The 23,441-nt window shown below is 45.9% G+C and overlaps 3 protein-coding genes across 7 annotated transcripts; 2 read left to right on the forward strand and 1 right to left on the reverse strand.

Annotated features, from left to right (window-relative positions):
- Positions 1 to 4,881: 4,881 nt before the first annotated feature.
- p24-1 (transmembrane emp24 domain-containing protein) lies at positions 4,882 to 6,348 on the reverse strand. Of its 2 annotated transcripts, none has more exons than XM_015186164.2 (2): positions 6,239 to 6,348; positions 4,882 to 6,125 (listed from the first exon to the last, which is right to left on the reverse strand). In XM_015186164.2, exon 2 carries the CDS (start codon positions 5,918 to 5,920, stop codon positions 5,255 to 5,257), a length of 666 nt encoding a protein of 221 aa, XP_015041650.1. In that variant the 5' UTR covers positions 5,921 to 6,125; positions 6,239 to 6,348; the 3' UTR covers positions 4,882 to 5,254. The 2 variants fall into 2 exon arrangements, with proteins under 2 accessions (XP_015041650.1, XP_001354755.2); XM_001354719.4 differs by having other exon boundaries at positions 6,200 to 6,328.
- Positions 6,349 to 6,390: 42 nt separating this feature from the next.
- LOC4815269 (nudC domain-containing protein 1) lies at positions 6,391 to 8,432 on the forward strand. Its single transcript, XM_001354718.4, has 2 exons — positions 6,391 to 7,814; positions 7,874 to 8,432. Exons 1-2 carry the CDS (start codon positions 6,554 to 6,556, stop codon positions 8,356 to 8,358), a joined length of 1,746 nt encoding a protein of 581 aa, XP_001354754.2. The 5' UTR covers positions 6,391 to 6,553; the 3' UTR covers positions 8,359 to 8,432.
- Positions 8,433 to 8,533: 101 nt separating this feature from the next.
- Gclc (glutamate--cysteine ligase) lies at positions 8,534 to 22,719 on the forward strand. 4 transcript variants are annotated; one of them, XM_001354717.3, is made up of 6 exons: positions 8,534 to 8,818; positions 9,346 to 9,795; positions 19,166 to 19,798; positions 19,873 to 21,059; positions 21,122 to 21,303; positions 21,368 to 22,719. In XM_001354717.3, exons 3-6 carry the CDS (start codon positions 19,174 to 19,176, stop codon positions 21,561 to 21,563), a joined length of 2,190 nt encoding a protein of 729 aa, XP_001354753.2. In that variant the 5' UTR covers positions 8,534 to 8,818; positions 9,346 to 9,795; positions 19,166 to 19,173; the 3' UTR covers positions 21,564 to 22,719. The 4 variants fall into 4 exon arrangements, with proteins under 4 accessions (XP_001354753.2, XP_033240051.1, XP_015041648.2 ...); XM_033384160.1 differs by having other exon boundaries at positions 8,534 to 8,724; XM_015186162.2 differs by lacking the exons at positions 8,534 to 8,818; positions 9,346 to 9,795 and adding an exon at positions 17,298 to 17,439.
- Positions 22,720 to 23,441: the final 722 nt, after the last annotated feature.

Consider the following 23,441-nt stretch of genomic DNA (forward strand, 5'->3'; position numbering starts at 1 on the left):
TTTATTCAACATTTCGTTTATTTGTTTTACGATCTCATTACGTATTTCCCAACCCAACGATAGGGCGTTTCGTCAGCACGGGTATTTCTGAAATCCGAAATCTGTTGTCCGGATTTGATAAATTGTGATCTAACGATCTAATCTTTCAACGACGACTAGAACTTCCAGGGCCTATTCTGCCAGTGCAAGCCACCCTATCCGGATCCCGAGTGCACCACCGAGGAGGAGGTAGTTCCTATAGGATACCGAGGACTCAAACAAAACGTTCGCGAAGAGTGGCATAAATCGAGACGAGGACAACACCAGCTACGGGCAGGGCTTGCGAGCCCTAACTTCCATTGCCGTACACGGATTACCTGAAGGATTTGCACTAATGTATAAGGTCTTCACCGCGGAAGCCATCATTGATTTCTTCAAAGGAATGCGCCATGAGTGGAAGCCAGCCAGTGTCAGCCAGCTGAATATTTCTCTAAATTAGAGTCAGACAAATACGAATACTCCCTTAAGTATTGATCAGATATACATATATGGTATTTACTCACTCGTAGTACATAGCCCACATATCATTCCGACTTATAGTTTATTGTAATAACTATTCTTCTGGATTCAACAACATTAAGGTTTATTTAGATTCGCATAGCAGCTGGTTATTGAAATGCAAATTAGAGCCCTGCATGACCAGGCAACCGAATCGTTTCGGATTCGAGCTGGATTCGGTATTCGCTTGGTTCGAACAGCGTCTCAGATTTTTCATCGAATCCTCGCCATAAAACGGACTGTATCCCAATGGGCATAGCCGAATGCACATGAACTCAGTGTCATGCTTCGAGTCATTTCAGAGGTATGCAAACCAATCCGCTGTGCTCGAACTCGGTTCAGTTTTGTACAGACTCGGGGTGATCCGAATCTGACTGAAGGCAGGATACGATACGTAATGAGCGAATGAGTTCAAGAGTCATGAGTATAGATCCAATACATCCAGGGCTCCACAAAATTTGGTACATATGCATGTACTCAGTCGTCTACATATACTTATCCGATGTTTAACGACAGAATGGTTGGGTCACTAGGAGTCCTGAGCGTGATAGAGAGGAAAGATGGTGCATTTACTGCTAAGCTACTCTGTGTGAGAGTAAATAAGTCAATTATTTATTTGCTTACTATTATTACTGTTACTTTACTACAATTACAACTGATTTGAGATATTCATTGAAAAAGATCAGTTTTCAAATTGTTGAAATATGATCTAATCATTTTGATGGCACACCACTATTAAATTGATTCGAATGTTATTAATGAACAGGCGATAATAAAAACTACCCAGGCCATACAATAAACAGCAAGTAATAATAACAAGCTGTTAGTGTATGGTTTAATTGATTGGTTTTTGTTTTTAGCTTTTCATGTATTACGGATTGAAATTCTCTCAGAGTTGTGCAACACATTTGCGTCGCCTGCAGCTGCAGCCCATCCCAAAATTCGATTCTTTGGGCCAATACAAATTTGCCCAATTTAAATTATTTATGTATTTATGCTCTGGGGGCTTAAGGTGTCTTGCAGTTGGTTGGCATAAGACCCACGAAATTTGATATGCATATTCCCTGCCTTGTTAATTATTTAATTTCTCCCCAACTAATCTTCCTCTCGCTCTCTCTCGCTCTGGCTCTCTTTCTGGAAATGAATATATTCACATTAACAAACATCGCCTCCCATTAGAGGGCCATCGGAGGGTCGATTTACATACTTATTGTTTATGCATATTGTTGAGATATTTATCAATATTAAATTTGTGCCATATCCAAGGGCTGGAGGCTAGAGGATCTCTGGGCTGGGGGCTGAGGTCTGGGGGTAGCAGCCACAAAAGCCCCCTCCGTCCAAATATTTGGCAAAGCTGCAGAGACTGATGAAAACCAACACAAGCACATAACACCAGACCAACAAAACGACAATGAAAACGAAAACGAAAAGGGGAAACAAAAATGATTATAGAAATGCTCGTGTCACGGGGGACGACCTAAGAGTTATCACAACTAATATAATTCGAGAGTCTGAGCTGAAGAGCCGCTCTCCAAGCTCTAGCCACTAGCTTGATGCCCTTATGTTTCTGAGACTTATGGAGCCGCTCTCGCAGCACCCAATACCGATCTACAAGCCAAATGACGGATGAGCTAGAGTCATCCGTCGGACCACTAATTGATACATAAAACATGGATCGTATCGTCTACGGATCGACAGCGAAAGCGACCGGGGCAGCCAGAGCGGCGACCGACCACTGCCAGCGTGGAAGAGGGGCATGGAGGTGCATGGAGGGGGGCATGGAGAGGGAGAAGACAGGTGGAGGGAAGTAGGAAGTTTGAGGCGTGTTCAAGTTGCTTGTTTTTGAGGGGGGGGGGGGTAGCTTAACACAGTCGATTCGACTGTCATTGATTGCCATCATCATTGATCCGGGCCTAAACTGAAACTGAAACTGAAACTGATTTGGTAATCGAGGAATACCTCTGGTTCCGTGTCCATGCGACAGAGTTGATTACGGTTTAATGGGGTTGCTTCCGTCCGTCTGAACTCTGACCTCGTTGGCCGCCTGGACACGTGCAAGCCAGGGTAAGTAAGTATAATTACACTAATTATTTCCATGCAACGTTTGATTAGCCCAGTTTTGACACCAATCAATCTCACGATGGCTCGAAAAATCGATCGTTTGACCCGACAAAACTCTGCTCTGCTGACAATTCGTTTACAAGTGTCCTTCAGCTACTGTGCTGGCACTTTGCCTTTCACTTGGGCTCTTGAGGCCTTCATTTTGTTGATATTCGTACGAAAAGAGCGGGGGAATAACCCCACAAAATACACATTTTCGACAGAGCGCCAGCATTGATGAAAGACTGATGTGTGTACCATAAATTAGTACTGATTTAATGCAAGTTACTATCTAGAAAAGTCTCCATGGCTAATCATATTGATCTTTTATGAATTCTGAATTTTAAATCAGTTAAGGTGTTCGTGTGTGAGGTTTAATATATTTCATTGTTTTGTCGGTGACAATGAAACGATTTTTTGTTTTGAGACCAATTTAAATACTATAATGTGGCATCGTGTTTTTGTATCGTATCCGAGTTCGTGTCTGTTTGTTTTCTGTATGGCAATCCATTGACAAAAGATCTGCGAGCGAATTGTGTGCGAAATACCAAAAAGTCAATCAAAGAAGATCAACAATAAAAGATCGACAGCCCCTAAAACAGTTAATAAGATTTATTGCGTGTGGAACAGCTGTTAGCGCAACTGCCGCATGGATTTATCGTTCAACATATTTTTACCTAATATAGGCAAAATTGATTGCTTGCGTAATTATCATCGTTTAGTAACCCCGAAACTGTCATAGTTTCGCAATATCATTAGCATACAGGCACACTCCCATACATATAAGAAGGAGTGGCCCTTTGCAGAAGCAGCGGTGGGAGCGGCGGAAAACATTATTCGAGGACCACTGGTCCAGCGAGGCGCTCTCTTTCGGGTCTCAGCACTACTGAGAGCTCCCTGACGACATGATTGATGAGAGCTGTACTGAGCCAAATAAGACCCGAAAAGAGAGCGCGTTGCGGGAGCGGACCTCCTTGTATAATTGTGTCATGAGCATAAAGAGATCAACAGCAGGGAAGGAAAGCACTGCAGAGAAGAAGCAGCACGTCAGAGAAGGTGAGCAACAGAGAACATTCGTAAAAGGAGAAACCGACGTAATATTCAGTAGTAATAGCCGAAATCAGTCGAGACCGAGCCAGGCAGTTTAAAATAATTGTTCTCAAACGCACCAGTCCACAGCGATTGAATATTATCAATAAGCTATCAATCAAATAATAATTACATTCATAACGATTAAAGATTGTGGAAACCTATACATAAATGTCTATAAACTCATGCATATATGAATCATATATGTACATGTATGTCTGTATGTCATCGAAAAACCTAGAGACCAGATGCCCCGCAGCTCTATGGAAACTTCCAGACACGCGATCTCTGATAAGATAACCATATCCTTGCAAGATTAATGCATTAATACTGGTATAATCACAAATTACGAATATTTATTTGCAATTTGAATGATGGTATTCCATGGTTTACCATGGGAATCAGCCGTGAAATTATTATTGATTTTGTATTGGTTCAGCAGCTTGCGTTTTAAATAAATCAAAATAAATTATTGTACAGCTTTAGTACCCTTTTAAATTACTTGCTACAAGTATTGGAACGATTGGTAAGAAAATACACTACTGGATGTATGGGAGGATGGTACGGTTGTCATGGTGTGAGGAAAAACTCCCACATCTACAAAGAAATGGCTAAAAATAACAAATAAATAAAAGCATCAAGTCTGTTTGGCCCATTTTCCTGTCGTTTTCATAATTCGGTTGTTTTCCTCGTCATCAAACACTCAAATCAGATCTTGTGCTTCCCAATGTAAGCGCCTATTTAGCGTTATTGCGCTTATTCCGATATTGATAGCAATCATTGCGATCATTGGAGTGTATTACACTGACGTTCCACATTGTCCCAGACATATTTTGGGAAATATTGTATCTGAATGGTTTAGATATTATGAAATAGAGATAGATTTGATTATAATATATAACGAACAGATACCATTTTTATTGACTATCGAATGTACGCACGTGTGCGATCCAATTCCATATAACAGCTCTTGTTCTCTCCCACGCACACGACACGCTCAGCGGTACACTGTTGACCCAGCTGTTTTGTCCCGTTATCCATTCATGTGGTTATCATTGGAGTGGAGACATCGAAGGCCACGACAGCCTCTACTGGGAGGGAGAGAGAGGGAAGAGCGAGGAACGGAACAGTACTCCCCCAGTAAAACACACGTTATCCTCTTTTTGCTATCGAATTGTGGATTGCATATATTTAAAAAAAAACATTCTGTTTCCGGGTGGGGGACAAACAACAAAAACTATTACATGTCGTTGCGATTCAGTGTACGGTGAACGGGGGGCAGGGCTGCACCACGCAAAAGCAGAAGAAAGGCCCAAAAGGAATGGATAATGGATACATTTGTGGATAAGGCGCCAAGGCAACGAGAGCACTTATCGCAAGAATTTAAATTGAGAGAAATGGTTATTTTATGATGCACTCTTGGATGATGCACTCACAGCCCTCAGCTCACACTCCTCCTCGCTCCTGGCTAGGCGTTGACCGTGCCGGCGCTTGCCGTGCGCCCCGTCTTTTGATGGAGGCCCGTCTCTTACAGGCGGCCGTAGTGCGCCTGGCTGGGCTTGCGGTCCGTAAAGAAGTTGCGCAGCACCATAATCTGGGTGATGCCGATCAGGACAACGGCCGCCGTCTCCAGAGATGACCAGACCATGACGCGCTGGTTGAGATCCTCGGCTCGCTTGCGGCCCTGCGCCTCGCGCAATCGATGATGCGTCTGTGCATCGAGTATGTCGTTGAGGCCCTTGTGTATCGCCTGCGACGAGGTCTCCATCTGGGTGAGGACCGTGGCATGCTCATCGACGCCGGGTAGGGCTGGTTCGTCGCCCACCTGGAAGTCCACGTAGACGATTTTGTGTGAAAAGGCTGAGAACTGGTTGCCAAAGCAGGCCGTGTATACGCCCGTTGTCTCGGCCACAAACTGGTGACTATCGAAGGTGGCACGCTCCAGCTTGTAAATGACTTTGCCCTGTGGATCCTTCAGATAGACATCCACATCCAGCTGCCCGCCGGCCGACACCTGGAATTCGAAATAGGCGCTGGTGTTGCGCTTGATCTCCTCGTAGAAGCAGTCCTCCGCATTGTCGGCCAAATCGAAGGTGAACTCCACCCCGGCAGCACACTGCAGAAGGGCGGTGGCGGCGAGCAAGGCCAGCACCAACTTGTCGGCGGTCTGTGTGTATCTCGTACTGCCCATCATACTGGCTGCTGTTTGCTGCTATTTGGTATGCCGCTGGCTGGAACTAAACGTAGTCTAAGCGTTAACTCTGCTATGCGTCAGTATTCTCGGGTTGGGCACAGTTCTCGTCCGCTGCCACGAAGCAGCTGGCGGGGTCAGGTCCGTACTTCTCGTGAATATTGATGGGGTTCGTTGGCGCTTGCTTGCCGTAAGCGGGAGACAGCAACTGCAAAAAAATACACGAAAAACGATGGGTGAGTACCGGGTTTACTGATTTTGCGCTTATTCATTCGATTTTACTTGCTAGTTTTTCCCACCGACTGATTTTCTGCTACTTACGTCGTTTGTTTGCCAATTGTTAAATGCTAAAAAAATAAGAGTGAGATGAAAACACTAAAATGTTCTGACACGTGTCAACACTCTTTTTGGCGCACCCTTACCAGCACTGGGGAACACGTATGTACTGTGCAGCCCTGGCAGAACAGCTGATTTGGCTCTGAAAAATACCACAAGAGAATCGTATTTGGTATTTTAGTGGTGCTTTTCGGCGCTTCTCAACAATGTTGGCTCAGTGACGTGTATTTTGTTTGTTTATTTCTGAATTTCAATTGCTCGCAGCAATCAAAGTCAGTGTGCGCTGATACCGTTGTAAACATGCCGGTGGTGGATCTAAGAGTCGACCGGAGCCTTCTCTGCCCCAACTTCGATGGCTACAAGCTCTCGTTCGACCCGGTGCCGGTCATCCAGCAGGAGCTCCTGGCCACGCCACCGCTCAAGCTGCTGCCACACTCCGATCAGTACTCGCTTCTGCACGCAGAGGCCTTCGGTAGGCACAACATGCTCTGCCCCGATCCCTGGCTGCGCGAGAACTGCTACTACGTAAACAAGAGCCGGCAGGTTGTCCTGTGCTCATACGATGGCCAGGATGGGAGGCCGCGCCAGCAGCGGGTGGTCCACACCGTGGAAGAGAAGGATCGTGGCGATGGCTACCAGCAGTCGGGTGGAGCCTACAACTACACGCTGCGCTTCGTCTCGGAAAAGTACTGCGTGCTCTGCGATGGCATCACAATGTATTATCTCTTCGACACCGGCGATCGTTCGCGGGCCAGCTCCACCGCGTCCTGGCAGCTACTCACCAGTACGCAGATTAACCAGGAGAGCGCTAATCGTGGCTTTGTGTTGTACGATGCTCGTCTGGACGTTATCCAAGAGCGCAAACAGATTTCCCTGCTGGCCGGCCATGTGGGACGTCGGGTGTCGCCGCGTTCTGATCATGCCGATACATTCTTCATGGACCTAACCTGGGGCTGCTGGACACAACAGCCAACGCCCAGCGACGCGTGGTCGTACAGTGTTCGCGAGGAGCTAGACACGACTGGATCCATCTACTATTGTGCCTTTGAGCCGCGTGCCGAATCCGTGGTCTTCTCCACCAATCGCGACCTGCTGACAAAATCCCAACGTGCAGCCGCAGCTGCAGCGCAGCCAGTCGCACAGAATGGCGAGGATGTGGAAATTGCGGCTACCCCACCATACACCTGGACGCAGACAGACGAGGATGTGGTGATCCGCTTCCGCCTGCCCGCAGGGGCCACGCGCAATGACTTCAACATTCGCAGCACCAGCCATCAATTGGAGGTGGAGTGCCTGGCAGAGATTCTCTTGAATGGAGCACTCTATGCCAACGTAGACAGTGACCTGACCACCTGGACGATAGAGGCCGATTCCTTACAGTTGACGCTGGTCAAGCAGCTGCAGCAGAGCTGGCCACATCTGCTCTCGGACGATGAGGGCGCCCCTCCAGAGGGCGAGGCGGATGTACCACTACTACCAGATCGCTCGCTGCCGATACCAAATCTGGAGGATCCCATCGAGGACTGCGACTTAGGACTTCCCGATGTAGACGTTAAGCTGGGTAAGCCGAAGGGTTCTTGCCGAATGACTATGCTAATCAGTGCCCCCTCTCCATGACAGTGCGCTTTAATTTGGAAGCCAGAGAGATAACCCACACAATTTTCTTGGGATCGACGCCGCCACTCTTTACAACGTCGCTGCGTGCCGGCTTTCCGGCCGCCTTTGCCACACGGCAGGGCGTAGATGCCTCGCTGTGGCTGCAGGTGTTCCAGCCGGCCAAGCCGGGCGAGTGGACCGTGCGCCATGAGGGAAATCTGCACGCCTTCGCATATGTGCAGGCGTCCAAGGAGCAACGCAAGTTCACTGACTGCTGCCCCGACCTAGACTACGCTGTGATCTGCGAGGGCCTCCGCCACGTGCTTATCTACAAATCACGCTACGACTCGGCAGGAGGGCTGCGCAAGCGCAACGGGCCACAGGTGGTTATTGGGAAACAGCATATGGTCTCCATCAGCGACGAGGTGGGGGAAATACTGGGCCTCTCCACAGCCAGAAATGTGATTACTATCCTCACCGAAAAGGCAGTCCTGTACTTGCAGGTTTGAAAATGATAATACCATCTGACCATGTATAATTAATTGAAGTTTTTTTTATTAAAATGCATTTCTCGGCCATAAAATTTACTCAGCGTGGGTGGGATATTTTTCAACACTTGCCTCAAAAAACATATGGTGAGCAGTGTGGCCAGGGCCTCGACAGGGAAGTGGGGGAAGGTGGCAACTCCAGCTGATAGGGTTGCCAATGGTTGCGGGGGCACAACGTGACGATAACATGTACAACTTTTTTTACATAAATAGCCGCGCAGTTAAGTGTAGCGTTTTATTGTTTTTGGAATTCGTTTGTGTTAATATCTCGTTGCGGTACCAACGCTGACAGCAGCAGTCCCATCCAGAACAATTATAACATCAAACGTAATATACATTAATCCGTCGGTAGTAGATCGTGTAAAAGAACCAGTAAACAGTGTGCATTCGAGTGGAATTATTGTGAAATACTTTTGCGGCCGTAAGCATTTGGCACATACGGCCCTCCCCACACAGCCCACTCCACCTCACCCACACTCACTTCAACCCATACACTCAACTCACGCCATTTCCACATGCACACCGCACCGCTCCGCGTCTTCTAATTAAAAAAAAAGAGGCACTTCTACTCTTCCTCCCCGCACCATTCCACCCGCCTATCAGTGTGCGGGAGGGGGGGGACTGTGACGGAGCACGTTTTGCATCAGTCTCCGCCGCCGCTCCTGTGGTGGTTCCGGTATAATCTGTATTCTATTATTAACAACATTTTTGTGTGGGAAACTGCATATCTGTTTACACGACGACACGAGGGGAGCAGAGCAAGCAGCTGACGTCGCAGTCGCAGCTGTAACGGGAGGCTTTCGACCGTAGACACCGGAGAGCGTATCACCTTCACTCACAAAACAAAAAACAAAAAAAGACAACAAATCACGCGACCTGCACATTATTTTTTATTTTCTTGTTAATATTTTTTTTAAATAATTTGTGAAAATATACATATATTTAAAGATTGGTAGAAGCGTTCTGACAAGCCCACACAACACATGCCACAATACATATGTACATGCATACATAGGTTCGTAATTAACAAATTGTGAACTGCAACAAAAGAGAAACCAAACCAAACCAAACCACAAACACACAAAACAAAAGAAAAACAGCGGGAAATTCGGCAAATTTCTGACCATTCTATTGGGGGGGTGGTCGTTACACAATCCCCGCCAATTGCAACAACAAATCATCAGAAGCAGCAGCAGCAACGGAACGAGGTCATTTTTGTTTGTGCCGCTAGTTTTTCCGATTTGACGCCAGCCAGCGTCGACGTCGCCCAGAGCAACAGCTGAGAGACACAGAGGCCACCAACAAACGGTTTTATTTATTTCCTATTGGAGCGCACGCGTCAGTGTGTGTGTGTCTGTGTGTTTCTTACATACACTTTTCCCTCATCGCATTTTGCCGGTAAGTGTAGTGTTACTGTTATTGTTGTATACCCTATGCTAATTTTATAGGGTAACACTGTTTTGGGTGGGAATGAAAGATTATTAATCTGCTCCGTGCAGATAAGACGAAATCTGCCAAATATCGTATTGCCTATCAAAAGCTGTCATATGATCGGGTTTTTTTTTCTCTAAAGATAACCCAAAGATAGCACCAAACCCCCCCAGGGACAGATGGTTTTGGAAGGGTAACAGACCATTCGGCTTGGCTGCCTCTGTCTTGTGCTCAATAATAATAATGAGTGTGTGTGGCTGGGAACCATCGACTGGACGACAAGTTTTATAATGATTTTGTTGGTTTGGGGCATGGCCTTGGCCTGAAGTCGGTGCCGGGGCCTGGCGACTAGATAATTGTTTTTTGGTGGCTAAGTTTTTTGTTTCTTCTCTGTGTGTGTGTGTGTGTGTGTTTGTGTGTAAATGCGTAATTAGGAGCCCGAGACAAGGGCTATTTTATTGATTCTCTATTTTTTGTTGTTGTTGCTGTAATTACGCGGCTATTCGATTTTGTTGATTTTTGTATTGTTGCTGTTCGGCTTGTGTCCGCGCGGCGCCTAACCTTGACATTCGATTTTGCCCCCCTCACACGCACACACTAGCAAAATGTACATACATATGTACATATGTATATGCATGGCATTAAAACACTGCTTCTGCTGCTGCTGCTGCTCATTTCCCAGTATTTTCTATTTTGGAAGGTTCTGGCGCATGCCGTGACCAGTCGAAAATAGTACAATACCACCCACTTTTCCGATTTGCCGAGTCATCATGGCATTGGTATATCTTAGTTTTCACTCATTTAATTTCATACATATGTGGCTGGTGTGACGTCACAGATTGCTCACACGCAGCCGGCATTACCCCTCTTTCTGGAATGGAATGGAATGGGATGGAACGAAGGGGCATGGGATTGGGTGTGGGTGTGTGGCTTGATAAGGATAAACGGTAAATTGATCGAGAAGTTGCCTTCAACCATTTCACCATTGAATGCAAAACTGCGGTGACGTCACAGCAGGTGCGAAAGCATTGGAATGAGACAAATCGTGCCAAATGAGTGTGAGAAAGAGAGAGAGAGAGTAAAGCAACAACAAGATATCCATATCGTATTGCTTTCCTGATCTGTCATCATGATAGTGCAGAAAATCCCCTCACGAGAACATTCACATGACTCACTCACACGTGCGTTCTCCCTCTCCTTCCCTCTCTCTCTCTCTATCTCTTTGTATATCTATGCCGCATGCCTATGCTTCTCACGATCAATTATTTACATTTTATGCATGTATGCGAAAGCCAATCAAAGGCCTTTTCATGTTCCGATTCCTTTTTGGTTATTGTTTGTCGTTTGTGACATTCGCAATTATTATCGCACGATGACTGGGCCGAGTAGTAGATATCTCCTCCACATAGATAATGTATACCGTACATACAGGTATTATTCTTTGGCCTTGCATTAAGTCAACCTTCGTTGGAGTCCCCCCCCCCCCCCCCCCCCCCCCCTCTCCAATCATTATCAAACGCGCCATAAAATCAACCACCAGCTCCATTGGTGTGCCTTGATGTTCCGCTAATTGTTTTACAGTTACAGTGTGGGATCTCTCACCCGCATATGCATGCACGTAGAACCAATCTCTCTCTGCCATCTCCCACGGGATGTCCGCGTTCAAAAATTCAATTTCTTATCGGCTTTCATAAGATTTTAAAGCATACTCATCGTGATCGTGACTAAGAGAGATCATGCCCCAAACTGCCGCCACAGACAAGTTCCACGCGTGTGACCGTTCGCCTATGCATTAGGCAATGTCATTCAATGCCGAATTAAAATTCCTTTCAAGTGTGTCCCCCCGCCAATTATGGCTTACGGCATGTGCCGTGTCCTTGCGTTGCCAGGAAATGCAATTAAAACCACAACAAAAATGCGATAAGTCACAGTTTTGTTACTCTATTGATTGCTTATGGAATTTGCACTTGCATTTAGTTGATTGTTTAATTGTTTCGGGATCGGAAACCTTAGGGAAGAACTACGAAGGGAAACGGAGGGCAGTGTCTTAAGGGGAATCAGGATGGATATACACTCCCTTCACTGGGCTTACTGATGCGCCTGGATCGAACAGCCTCGATCTTTATAGAGCGGATTGGGGCGCCACGGCACCAATGTGCTGTTTTTGTTGACACAAAATAAACACTCGTGTGTTTTTCAATTAGCAATCCAAGTCGAAAATTAACGAAAATAACTATCACAGCTGGAAGCGAAATCCAGATGTGTCACATGAGAATATTACGGTTAACGGTTAACGGATTACGGACTACGGACTACGGATTATGGACACCCGTGTAACACAATGCCCGGACAAGTGTTCTCTCGGGCTGCCGATAACGATTACGATGGCGGAGATCTGTTTTTTGTGCGAGTGCGTCACTGCGGACGGGGGACTCTTCTACGGCGGATGGCATTCTGCCACTTTCTCGCACTTGTTTGTTTGCAATTTGTTTGCACATCCAGTTTACGCAATTGAAAACGCAGATGTCAGATGTCAGACATCCCCCCTCCCGCCGAACGATAGAACAGTCCGAACAGTCCACAGGCTGTTCTGCTAATTAAACATTGGCTGACTCAAATTAATATACGAAAGTACACTCCAACAACAGTACATACGATAGTAGTATATTTATATGCATTCATTTGCACAAGTGCACGCCACACAATGGGCCGCAAGCAGCGAAAATCGTTAGGGAATTGACAAGCACGTGTTCGTGTCACTTCTGCTACGGGGGAAGAGGCATTTGGCGGTGGCGCCATTATTCAAATTACTCATACTCTTAATTAATAACAGATCATTCGAATATCGTTGCCATATGCTGTATGGCCAAAGATTGGCCATCAAATTTGCCACATGGAAATGAGAGGCACTAAGAATTCGAAGGAAACGTATCCTTCAAGATGGTGAGCACACGACTATGCATAGTTCTGAACTAGAAGAGCAGAGGGCAGTCCGATCAACCACAATAAACCCTTATCAGCGAGACTGAAGTCCAAGCATCATGCACACGACATGCATGTGGTGCTTATACCATTCACCGGCATTCCCTTTGGCAGAATTCGCTGTTCCAATGGATAGAGCAGAGGCCAGTCCCAACAACCACAATAAACCCTTATCAGCGAGACTCAAGTCATGCACACGACATGCATGTAGTGCTTATACCATTCACCGGCACTCTCTTTGCCAGAATTCGCTGGTGCCGTAGAACTAGATATGTATATTCGATCTAGAAGGCAATTTGTTTCTCTTAATGCCATAACCACATGATTATTCCGTTCAGCCTCATCATATAATCGCAATCCTGTCGTCCAACTGTAGCCTGTAGTCGCTCGATTCCCAGTCAATTAACAAATTATGAATGCATATTGAAATAATAATAATTCGCTGTCGCACGCCCTCCATTCTCATGGCTAGGGAAATACTATGTACTCCTATGAGTATTCTATACATTTTGCAGAATTTACATCCCACACACGACAGCCACTCTTGGGTTTTTGGCCTTTCGCTTTGGGTTTGGGTTTGGGTCCGGTCTACGGTACGGTACGGTTGCGGGGTTGCGGGGCCTGTACCATGGCCAAAACAAAATTTATTACGTCGCAATTTTCGTGTGCGACGACCGTTTTATGAGCGGCGTATACGTAATCTGTGTGTATACGTTATCTTGTATTATTTTTCCTATGCAACGATCAAGCAAGTGCCCGTACCCGGGCCTGTCCCCGTCCCCGTCCCCGTGCCCGTCCCTGTGCCTCCGTAGCGACGCGACGCGATGCATTATGCAAAACATTGTAACACTGTAATTGTTTGATTTCCCCATTTCCCGATTTCGTTTTCGATATTTGTATCCAAGTATGCAAGCATCTCCCTTGCTGTCTGTCTAGTCTGTATGCATTCGACCCTGAGAAGCGAGAGAGAGAGAGAGACGGCAGAAGGCTTTGCAGAATGTGTTGCCGATACTCTCGTTTGCCCTGCACTGCACTGCACTGCACTGCTTCCTTACGCATTCGGGCCCTAGGGTCAAAGAAGGAAGATCCTTCCTTTGTCCGTTGCACAAAGGTATCACATGTGCCCCGAGTGGAAGATATCTTTCGGTTCGGACAGTTCTTTTTGGCCAAAGGTTTTCTTGGAAAATCGATAACAAAACGATTATAATTGATAACGTTGTACATCAGTCGTGGTTTATCGTTCTCAAGGGTCCCCCAATACCCAATCAAAATATGAATCATCACGCCGATCCAAAGCCCCCCCACTGAAGAATCCCCTCTATTGATAGCACTCTGCCTCCCGTTTTACTGTTTTCCTATGACAAGGCGAAAAAAAACGAAGAAACGCGTGAGCAAAAAAAAAGTGTCAAATAATTGTTGATACTCGTATTGCTGCTTGCCCTTCGGTAATTTCAGTTGCGTTGGTCAGGAGCACAGCACGCCCGGACCCGGACCCGGACCCGCACCCAGACCGAGACCCACAAAGAGACACGGAAAGTGAGAGCCGGCGAGAGACGTGCCACATGCTACATGTGGGAGCGCCTAGTGACGTCGAAATTAAGGCGAATGTGCTAAAATAAAAGTATTTACAAAACGAATTGAACAAATTAGTGAAAGCAAAACGAAACTAAAAATAAAAAGAAGGCACAAATGGGACACACCAGAAAGAAACATGCGAATGAAAATCGTATTCGAATGATTTTCGGTATAGATCGATCGACCGATTCCAATGCATTTTTGCAGACTCGTTTGTATAGGGATTCCTGTTCTTAGAAGACCAACTCGCGTCACAGAAATGGTTTTCATTTGGAAAAGTCATTCAACAATCCATCAGACTTATCTGATTATGATTCAGGCTATGAAACGTTACAAAATAACTATAAATAATGTTCTAGATCGAATGCCAGATAATTATAGATAAAATACCAGAAAATACTAGATAAAATACAAGAAAATGCTAGATAAAATACCAGAAAATGCTAGATAAAATACCAAAAAAATACTAGGTAGTATATAGCCTTGGCCTATTCAAGCCGATCTCTTCATACGATGTCGGATCGCAGGATTTCTCTCAGTGTATGATCTTCTGCCTGTCAGCGTATAAACTAGAGCCCTGCCTGAGCCTGAACCGCTAGACGTATGGATTCGGCGGGTTTCGGTATTCGTTCGGTCGGTTAGGATCTGCGACGCTTCTCGGCTTTCGCATTCCATCAAAAAACGCTCGCCCAAAACGGACCGAACGAAACTAGTATCGCCATTTTTGCTGTGTTTTTCATTTGATTTTCTGCCAGAGAAAACGAGAAGGGAACACACAAATTTGCAAATCTGCAATTTGTTGTTTGTGTGCCTGAAAATCTTGATTTGTTGTGGGCAAAGACAACAGTCACGAAGCCCAAACTGTTGTTTTATGGCTTTGCAGTTTGGAAATTGAATTTCGGATATAGCAAAACAATGTTTTGCGCCAAACAAAAGCCATATATGGATGCCGCTAAACAATGTTTCAGTGGAAAAAAACCCCGTTGTATTTTTTGAGTCACTTCAGAGATTGCGTATGAAATTTGCTGATCTTCATCCGCAGTAATCGCACTCAGTGAATCGGGACTGAAGGAATGATTCATGATGATCGAAAGCATCAAAGAGGCATTAGCTTCAGGCAGGGCTCTTCCTTAGGATGTGCCTTGCCTCTCCGGCACATGGCCGTTATTCTTGTCATTTTCCTATTTCATTGCTGTGCTCAGAGAGAGCAAGAGAGAAAGCAGAAGAAGACGATGAGCGCCTGGCCTCTCAGAGAATATTTGTCATGAGGAAAACATCTTTGCAAGAAACAAAAACTGTTTGAACAACATACAATAGCAAAAACACACTGAAACATGCCTGGCAGTCGGGGCACACGGATGGGGTAATGGTAATGATGGGGCTTAACATCTAGTAGTTTGCTTAATCCAGAACGAGGGAAAGACAGAACGTAGTAGATGCCGTAAGCATTCCAAAGTCCCTCAATCTCTCAAGCCCCGCGGCGAGGCAATGCAATTACCAAATGAGGGGCACTTGGGCCATCTTATCTAACGTCGTATACTCCGTCCATGTACACCATGTACATATACTCGGTACTCGTTGCTCGTTGCTCGTTACTCGTACCCGTACCCGTACGTATCTGCTGTAAGTATCATTGTATGCTGCTTTTGTGCAATTGAAGCTTATCTAAGCGCATTTGCATTGCCATTCATCGCTCCCACACAGGGTGCGGGGTTTTTTTTCGGGCCCTGCTCTAAGTATCTCGTTTCCTGCAGGGCAGATACAGATATATCAAGCATATAGAAGCACTCCTGAACCATTTACGCGTGGAATTTGTGAAGAGTGGCCAATGATCACTGGATCGAAGTTCCCATAAGCGAACGGCAGGGGATGGTTGGTTGAACGCACAGCTGTGGCACGGTATTGGGTTTCCCGTTTAATTGGAAGCGAATGACTCTGGCACCTTGCATCTGTGACGACCAGTTGCAATGAATAGGGTCCCCAGAAAAGAGCCACAATTGGTGTGGAAATACTCGGAAACGTGGTGCCGACCCGACTGTTCTTCGAAGGAAACTGTTTCGAAATACATCTGTGTAGTGTATCGGATGATGGCCGCGAAGGTGCGAACAGGCGACGTTGAATCATATACGGACCTGGAACCGGCACCGCAACAAAACCTACAATACTCGTATATTTTAGCCATGATATACGGGGGGCAATCGAATTGAAATCTATGCGTTTCCTCTCCACCACACAATTAATAATATTATAAAATTGCCTACCGCTTGATTGGCAGTTATTTACAATACAAGTGCCACGGTTTTTGGCTATTGTTTTTCATACGAATGTACTCGCGATTCCATCCGATCCGATCCGTTCCGATCCGATCCCCATTGCCCTTTACCCAGTGCCCAGTGCCCAGTGGCCATTCCATCCCAGCAACAATCTTTATGGTACTAAATGGTTGTAAATCTATACAAAATCTATAAATATGAATAACAAAATATGTACATATATAATAAAACCCCTCCAGAGTCCGGGCTCGAATATTATTAAATATAATAAATAACAGGGCAAATAATTCGAGCAGCACTCGATCGATTTCAAGTGGAGGCCCGTGGATCCCGAAACCCGAAACCCGAAACCCCAATCCCCATGCAGTTGACGACTCTCAAGTTGACGACGCGTCGCGTCGCGTCGAGTCGCGACAGTCGGGCGATCATTTATGGGCCCCCCTCCACATAGATATGGCCACGATCTGGTGCGTTTTCCCCTGCTTTCCACTCCACAAAGCTCTACAAATGGTTTTCATCAATGGTGGATGTCGTCCGCAGTCGCAGTCGCAGTCGAAGTCGAAGTCGCAGTCGCAGTCGATGGTTCGGGTGGTTCGTGGATCGATGGATCGCTGGATCGCTGGATCGTGCCACATAATAAGCTGGAGTCTGGCCGTGTATAAATTTAGTCCGCTTTCGGCAGTGAAGCTAGAACCTAGTTACAATTTCAATATCAACTAGCAAAAAGAATTCCCTAGGGAAAGTGACAAAAGAAATAGTAACTGAAATAGTAACTAACCAGGTATATCCATCAATGATCCTATAATATTGTTTGTTTTATTTTTAAGTGATTCAATGTAAGCGTGATATTATGTTCAAGTATAGCCTGAAAAGTATCTTCCATTCGCTAATCGCCAAGTATCCTTTGAGTTGAGTTCAAAGACAATCCTAGATCTGCTTTCACGAGCTTAAAGGAGTGTCAGAGATGGGAAGCATCCAAAGGAAAGACAACTAAATGCTACTCCGAATGAGTTACCTTTAGGGATCTTTCGATCTTCCCATCTCAAGAACCTCTCGGGACCTGTCAGATCCCAGGCTATTCGTGTGTCTCCACTTACAGCTGGTTGTTTTTTTTTGAAAAACGTTCGCTTTGTTGTTGAAGTTGAAGTGAAAAGAGTCGTCAAGTGTTTGTGATCGATTGTGTGTGCGGTGCTCCCAAGTGGCTGATCGTAAATCTGCGCCACAATCGGCCGAGATACCTGGAAACTCTCAACGACAACAACAAATGATCGAAATTTCCGATTTCCCCAACACAACAACAGTGCGAGGAGCAGAGCAGAGCAGAGTAGTAGTATGATTCAATCAGTTTCGAGTGGCGCACGGCAACCTGTCGTCGTCCGAGGCTAAATATATACAATGAGAATACTCTAGAGGCAGACATTCCCACATACATACGGGTATATTATATACATATGTACGTTTATTTGAACACCTAAGTGTATATTTGATTTCGTGTGCACGCTCACAGGAGGGGAAAAGTGTAAAAGGGGGGAAAAAGGCTGTTGGCTTATCAATTATTTGATTAATATTTGGTTGCTTCTGTCTCTCGGACTCGCTCTCTGTCTCGCTTATCAATTAATTGAGTCAAATTCTGTAAATTGTCCGAATGTCAAGACCAAGAAGCAAACAAAGCCCATCCATATGCATCTTCGGGTGCAATAAATATACAATATACAACACGTTTACGTATATTTGTACGGATATTAGGTTGATAATTTGATTGACAGCTGCTCGGCCCCACAGAAAGACCCAGCAGCAACCCATGGGGGTATCGCCGACAGCAAAATCAATAGAATATTTACATTTTCATGCCTTTATACATATGTGTATGGTTTCTGCCCTTTAAAAAAATATGGTATATGGAATATCTAACGAATCGCTCCTTTGAGTCAGAACCAATGTGTCCATTTACTGGTTTACTAGCTTCCTTTTTTTATACACGTTACTCGTTACTTTTGTAATCAAATTATTTATTTCCCCCACCAGTCTCTCTCTCTCGCTCACTCTTATGCACTCGACGAATGTGCAAAACATGTTTACTCGTTACTTGTTTAATAGTTACTTGAATTATTTACTCGACATTTTTTACTCGTTGCTCGTTACTTTTTGCCCATTGTTAAACTATTTGATATGTTGACCCACCACACTTCCCAACACACCTCTATCTTTCTCTTCTCCTTTTCCTTCTGTTCTTGCTCGTTTCGTTCGATACTCGTCCGGCCGACCGAATAGAAAAATACCTACTGTCCTGTGCTGCTCAAATCAGTAGTCGTTCAGTTGAAATTCAGTTTCGTTTCGGATCAGTCCTACTCTAGTCTGGACCCTAGTCCAGCGCCCCAAATACTACACAGAGGCATCTAGCAAAATTGAAACATAGGAAACACACAGCGAAAGGTTCATTGGACCATACTTCGAGCCGGATAAGCCACAACATCCCTAATCCGTAACTGCTTTTCTTTTCGTTGCAGTTTACATTATGGGTCTACTAAGCGAGGGCAGTCCACTCTCCTGGGAGGAGACCAAGGTGCTGGCCGATCATGTGCGCGAGCATGGCGTGAATCAGTTCATAAATCTCTACCACAGACTGAAGGACCGCCAGGGGGACATCCTCAAGTGGGGCGACGAGGTGGAGTACATCATTGTGAAGTTCGATGAGAAGCATAAGGTGGCACGCGTGGCGTTGATCGCCCAGGACCTGCTGGCCCAGCTAAACGAAAAGGAGATGGCCGATCCCAAGGGCGTGAAGTCGCTGTGGCGTCCCGAATACGGTGCCTACATGATCGAGGGTACGCCCGGCAAGCCCTTCGGCGGACTGATGGCCCACTTCAATCTGGTGGAGGCCAATATGCGCTATCGTCGCGAGGAGGTCACCGAGCTGCTGGCCAAGGACGAGTGCGTCATGTCGATCACAAACTTTCCGCGCCTCGGATCCCCCAACTTTACATACCCCTTGGCCCAGCCCCGTCCAGAGGATCCCCTCAGCTCGGCCCGTTCCCTCTACTTTCCCGACGAGGCAATATTCCCGGGACATCCACGCTTCAAGACGCTCACCCGCAACATTCGCATGCGGCGCGGCGAGAAGGTCTCCATCAAGCTGAAGGGTAAGCGTCTGCGACTGCGTCTGGCCAAAAAAAGCATTCACTGATCTTCATCCTCCATCCTCCATACTCTGCAGTGTTCAAAGACGCCAAGACAAAGCTGCCCGTGGAGGGGGCACCGCCGGGCGAGCCGGATGTGGTGCTGCTGGACGCCATGGGCTTTGGCATGGGCTGCTGCTGCCTGCAGCTAACCTTTCAGGCCTGCAACATCACAGAGGCGCGTCGCCTGTACGATCAGCTGGCCCCCCTGTGCCCCATCATGCTGGCCCTGACGGCGGCCAGCCCCATCTACCGCGGCTACCTCACAGAGTCGGACTGCCGCTGGAACGTGATCAGCTCGTCGGTGGACTGCCGCACCGAGGAGGAGCGCGGCCTGGCGCCGCTCGAGAACCAAAAGTTCCGGATCGCCAAGTCGCGGTACGACTCCATCGACTCGTACCTGTCCCCGGAGGGGGCCAAGTACAACGATGTGCCCATAACCTATGACGAGCAGGTGTACAACCGCCTGGTCGAGGGCGGCATTGACCATCTGCTGGCCCAGCATGTGGCCCATCTCTTCATTCGCGACACGGTGTCGCTGTTCAGCGAGAAGGTCCACCAGAACGACAACGAGGACACCGATCATTTTGAGAACATTCAGTCGACCAACTGGCAGACGATGCGCTTCAAGCCGCCGCCGCCCAACAGTTCGATTGGTTGGCGCGTGGAGTTCCGCCCGTGCGAGGCGCAGATCAGTGACTTTGAGAACGCCGCCATCGTCTGTTTCGTCGTCCTGCTCACCCGTGTCATTCTCTCGTACCAGCTGAACTTTTTGACGCCCATTAGCAAGGTGGACGAGAACATGCAGACGGCACAGAAGCGCGACGCCTGCCGTGCGGAGAAATTCTGGTTCCGCAAATCATCAAAGACCACCGAACAGCGGGCGGCCCAGGCCCAGGCCAAGGGCGGGCTCCACATCAATGGCTGGCAGACACCCGAGGCGGCAGAGAATGGCAACGGCACGGCCACCAACGGCAATGGCAATGGCAACGAAGATGAGAAAGAGGAAGAGCCGCTAAACAATGGCACTTCGGCGAAAATGAATGGACATGAAAATGGCCATAGCCGTAAGGCCCAGACCAATGGCACATCAAATGGCACCCTAAATGGCGGCTCCACCACCTCCACCAGCACCAATGGGGTGGACAGCGATCACACCGACACAGATGATGAGGAGAACGAGCTGTTCCAGCTGCTGACAATCAATGAGATCTTCAACGGAAAGGTAGTCCCGAGTCCTGAGTTCTAAGTACTGAGTTCTGTATCTAAATCGTTGTATCTCCACAGTCGAACGTGTTTCCTGGTCTGGTTCCACTGATCCGCAGCTATTTGCAGTCCATGGAGGTAGACACAGACACCCATTGCACCATCGAACAGTATCTGCGCTTTATCGAAAAGCGTGCCGCCGGCGAGCTGATCACAACGGCCACCTGGATGCGCCAGCAAGTGCTCAATCATCCCGACTACAAGTGAGTAAACCATACCCATAAACCATCTCAGAAACTAAACGATCCAATCCAATCCGTTTTACAGGCAAGACTCGGTGGTCACTGAGGGAATCAACTACGACATGCTGAAGCTGATCCAGGGCATACAGGAGGGCAAGCATGTGGAGCCGGCATTGCTCGGCCAGGGCTATCATTCCAAGACCAAGACGAAAGATTTCATTCCGCCTGCCCTGCAGAAACAGTTGGCCAAGAACGGCTGCTGCGAGGACAATGACAAATGATCGAGGGAGCAGCATCAGAAACATCAGCATAAGCATAAGCAGCAGCAGCAGCAGCAACAGCGCGCCGAGAACCCTTCAACGACGACGCGTAGGCCGGCCGGCCGGCGCATGTGATTCGGTGCCGTCTTGTGGGTCTCTCCTGTCTCTGTCGTGTTGGTTGTCTGGATCGAAATGTTTGGTGGCACATTTACACACACACACAATACTTATCAATATTATTTCTGTAGCATAATTTATCAATTAACAATTAGTGTGCACCAAATCCTAATTGTGGACAAATGTTTCGCGGCCAAGTGTGGCCACCGCCTGATGTGGCAGGGCAGGGCAGGGCAGGGTAGTGCAGGGCATGGGATTGGATGTGACAGAGTGCAACAGCAACAGCAAAAGCAAAAGCAGAACCAATGAGAATGCCAATGATGAGAAAGTCTAGCGACTAGTTGGGCCCATAGCCCTAACAATAGCAACAATGTTCTCCCTTTTATCATGTTTTATATATATACATTTTTTTTTTTTGTGGCCATCCTATACCCGTTCCCCCCTTCCTTCTTCCTCCCCCTTTCGTTCCCTTTAAACGTTTGAAGAACTTGTGGGGAAAACAGTGAAGCAAGAACAAAACTAAATGGAAAAACTTAAGCATACATAAATCTCAACCGAAGTGCCGTTCCACAAAAACCTCCAAGCAAGCGCATGCAATAAATAAATAAAATAATAATAGTAATATGTAACAAACAAAAAAATACATGTAATAGTTAAAAAAAAAGGCCAGGTTAAAGCATCTTTTTTTTTTGTTTTGTTTTGTTTCGTTTATTAAATACATATATATATATATATTTATTATTCCTATTGATATATAAATGCAAGTACAATGTAATGTTGATTTTTTTTTAATTTACATACATATACAATATACATATATATATATATATGCATACATATATAAACAAAAACACACATATGTCTAAATGTGGCCTGCTGTTATTAAACTATATACATACACACACTATACATAGAAACCGAAACGGGGAAAATGTGAGAAACTTAAGCTATTATAATTTACGTGATTGTTTCACTATTATTAAAGCCAATTGATTAATGATTATTGCAATTATTGTGACCACAAGCAAGCAAATAAAAAGGAAACATTGTTGAATCTTAATTGTACCGAAGAAACGAGTCGAGGCAGAGCACAATACTTACAATATTCTCTACAATATGCAAGCACTCAAAGGATGGGGATACGTTAATTATGGACTTTGGACACGGGAACTTTTGATAAAATGCCTTCTGCAATGCATGAATTGTACTTACAAATAAATACTACATAGAAACATATATATTATATATCATAGTTATCGTTGTCGATAAGATAAGCGAATGCATTAGGGAAGTGCCTAGCCTAGGAAGTCTTAGAGAATTGCGAAACGGAGACGATGTTGAGAATGAATATAATGGGATGGGATTGCAGATATAAACAATCACCCAATCAAAAGCCCATATAACTTTACACTATATACAAACAAGGGATGTGTGAAACAACTCCACAAGCTGTAGGTTTTATTCAAATTTGCTAGCCAATTTATAAGAGCGAGATCACATCAGAGCAGTATTTTGATTAAATAGAACAACTATGTACCCAAACTGTATCTAAATACTGAAAGCAAATAAAAAATGTTTTGCAAAAAACAGACACAACAAAAAAAGAACAGTCTTCAAATTTGGCGCTTGATTGGTTTCAAACATCGATTGCTATCTATTTCGATAGTATAGCAGTCCTGATAAAAATGAATTGGACAACACAACCAGGGTGATCATTTACGATAAACAAGCAAACATCACCACTATACATAATATATGCAGCCAATTTCTTGCATTTGGAAC

This window comes from Drosophila pseudoobscura, chromosome X (assembly GCF_009870125.1).
Source record: "Drosophila pseudoobscura strain MV-25-SWS-2005 chromosome X, UCI_Dpse_MV25, whole genome shotgun sequence".
Lineage (NCBI taxonomy): Eukaryota > Metazoa > Arthropoda > Insecta > Diptera > Drosophilidae > Drosophila > Drosophila pseudoobscura.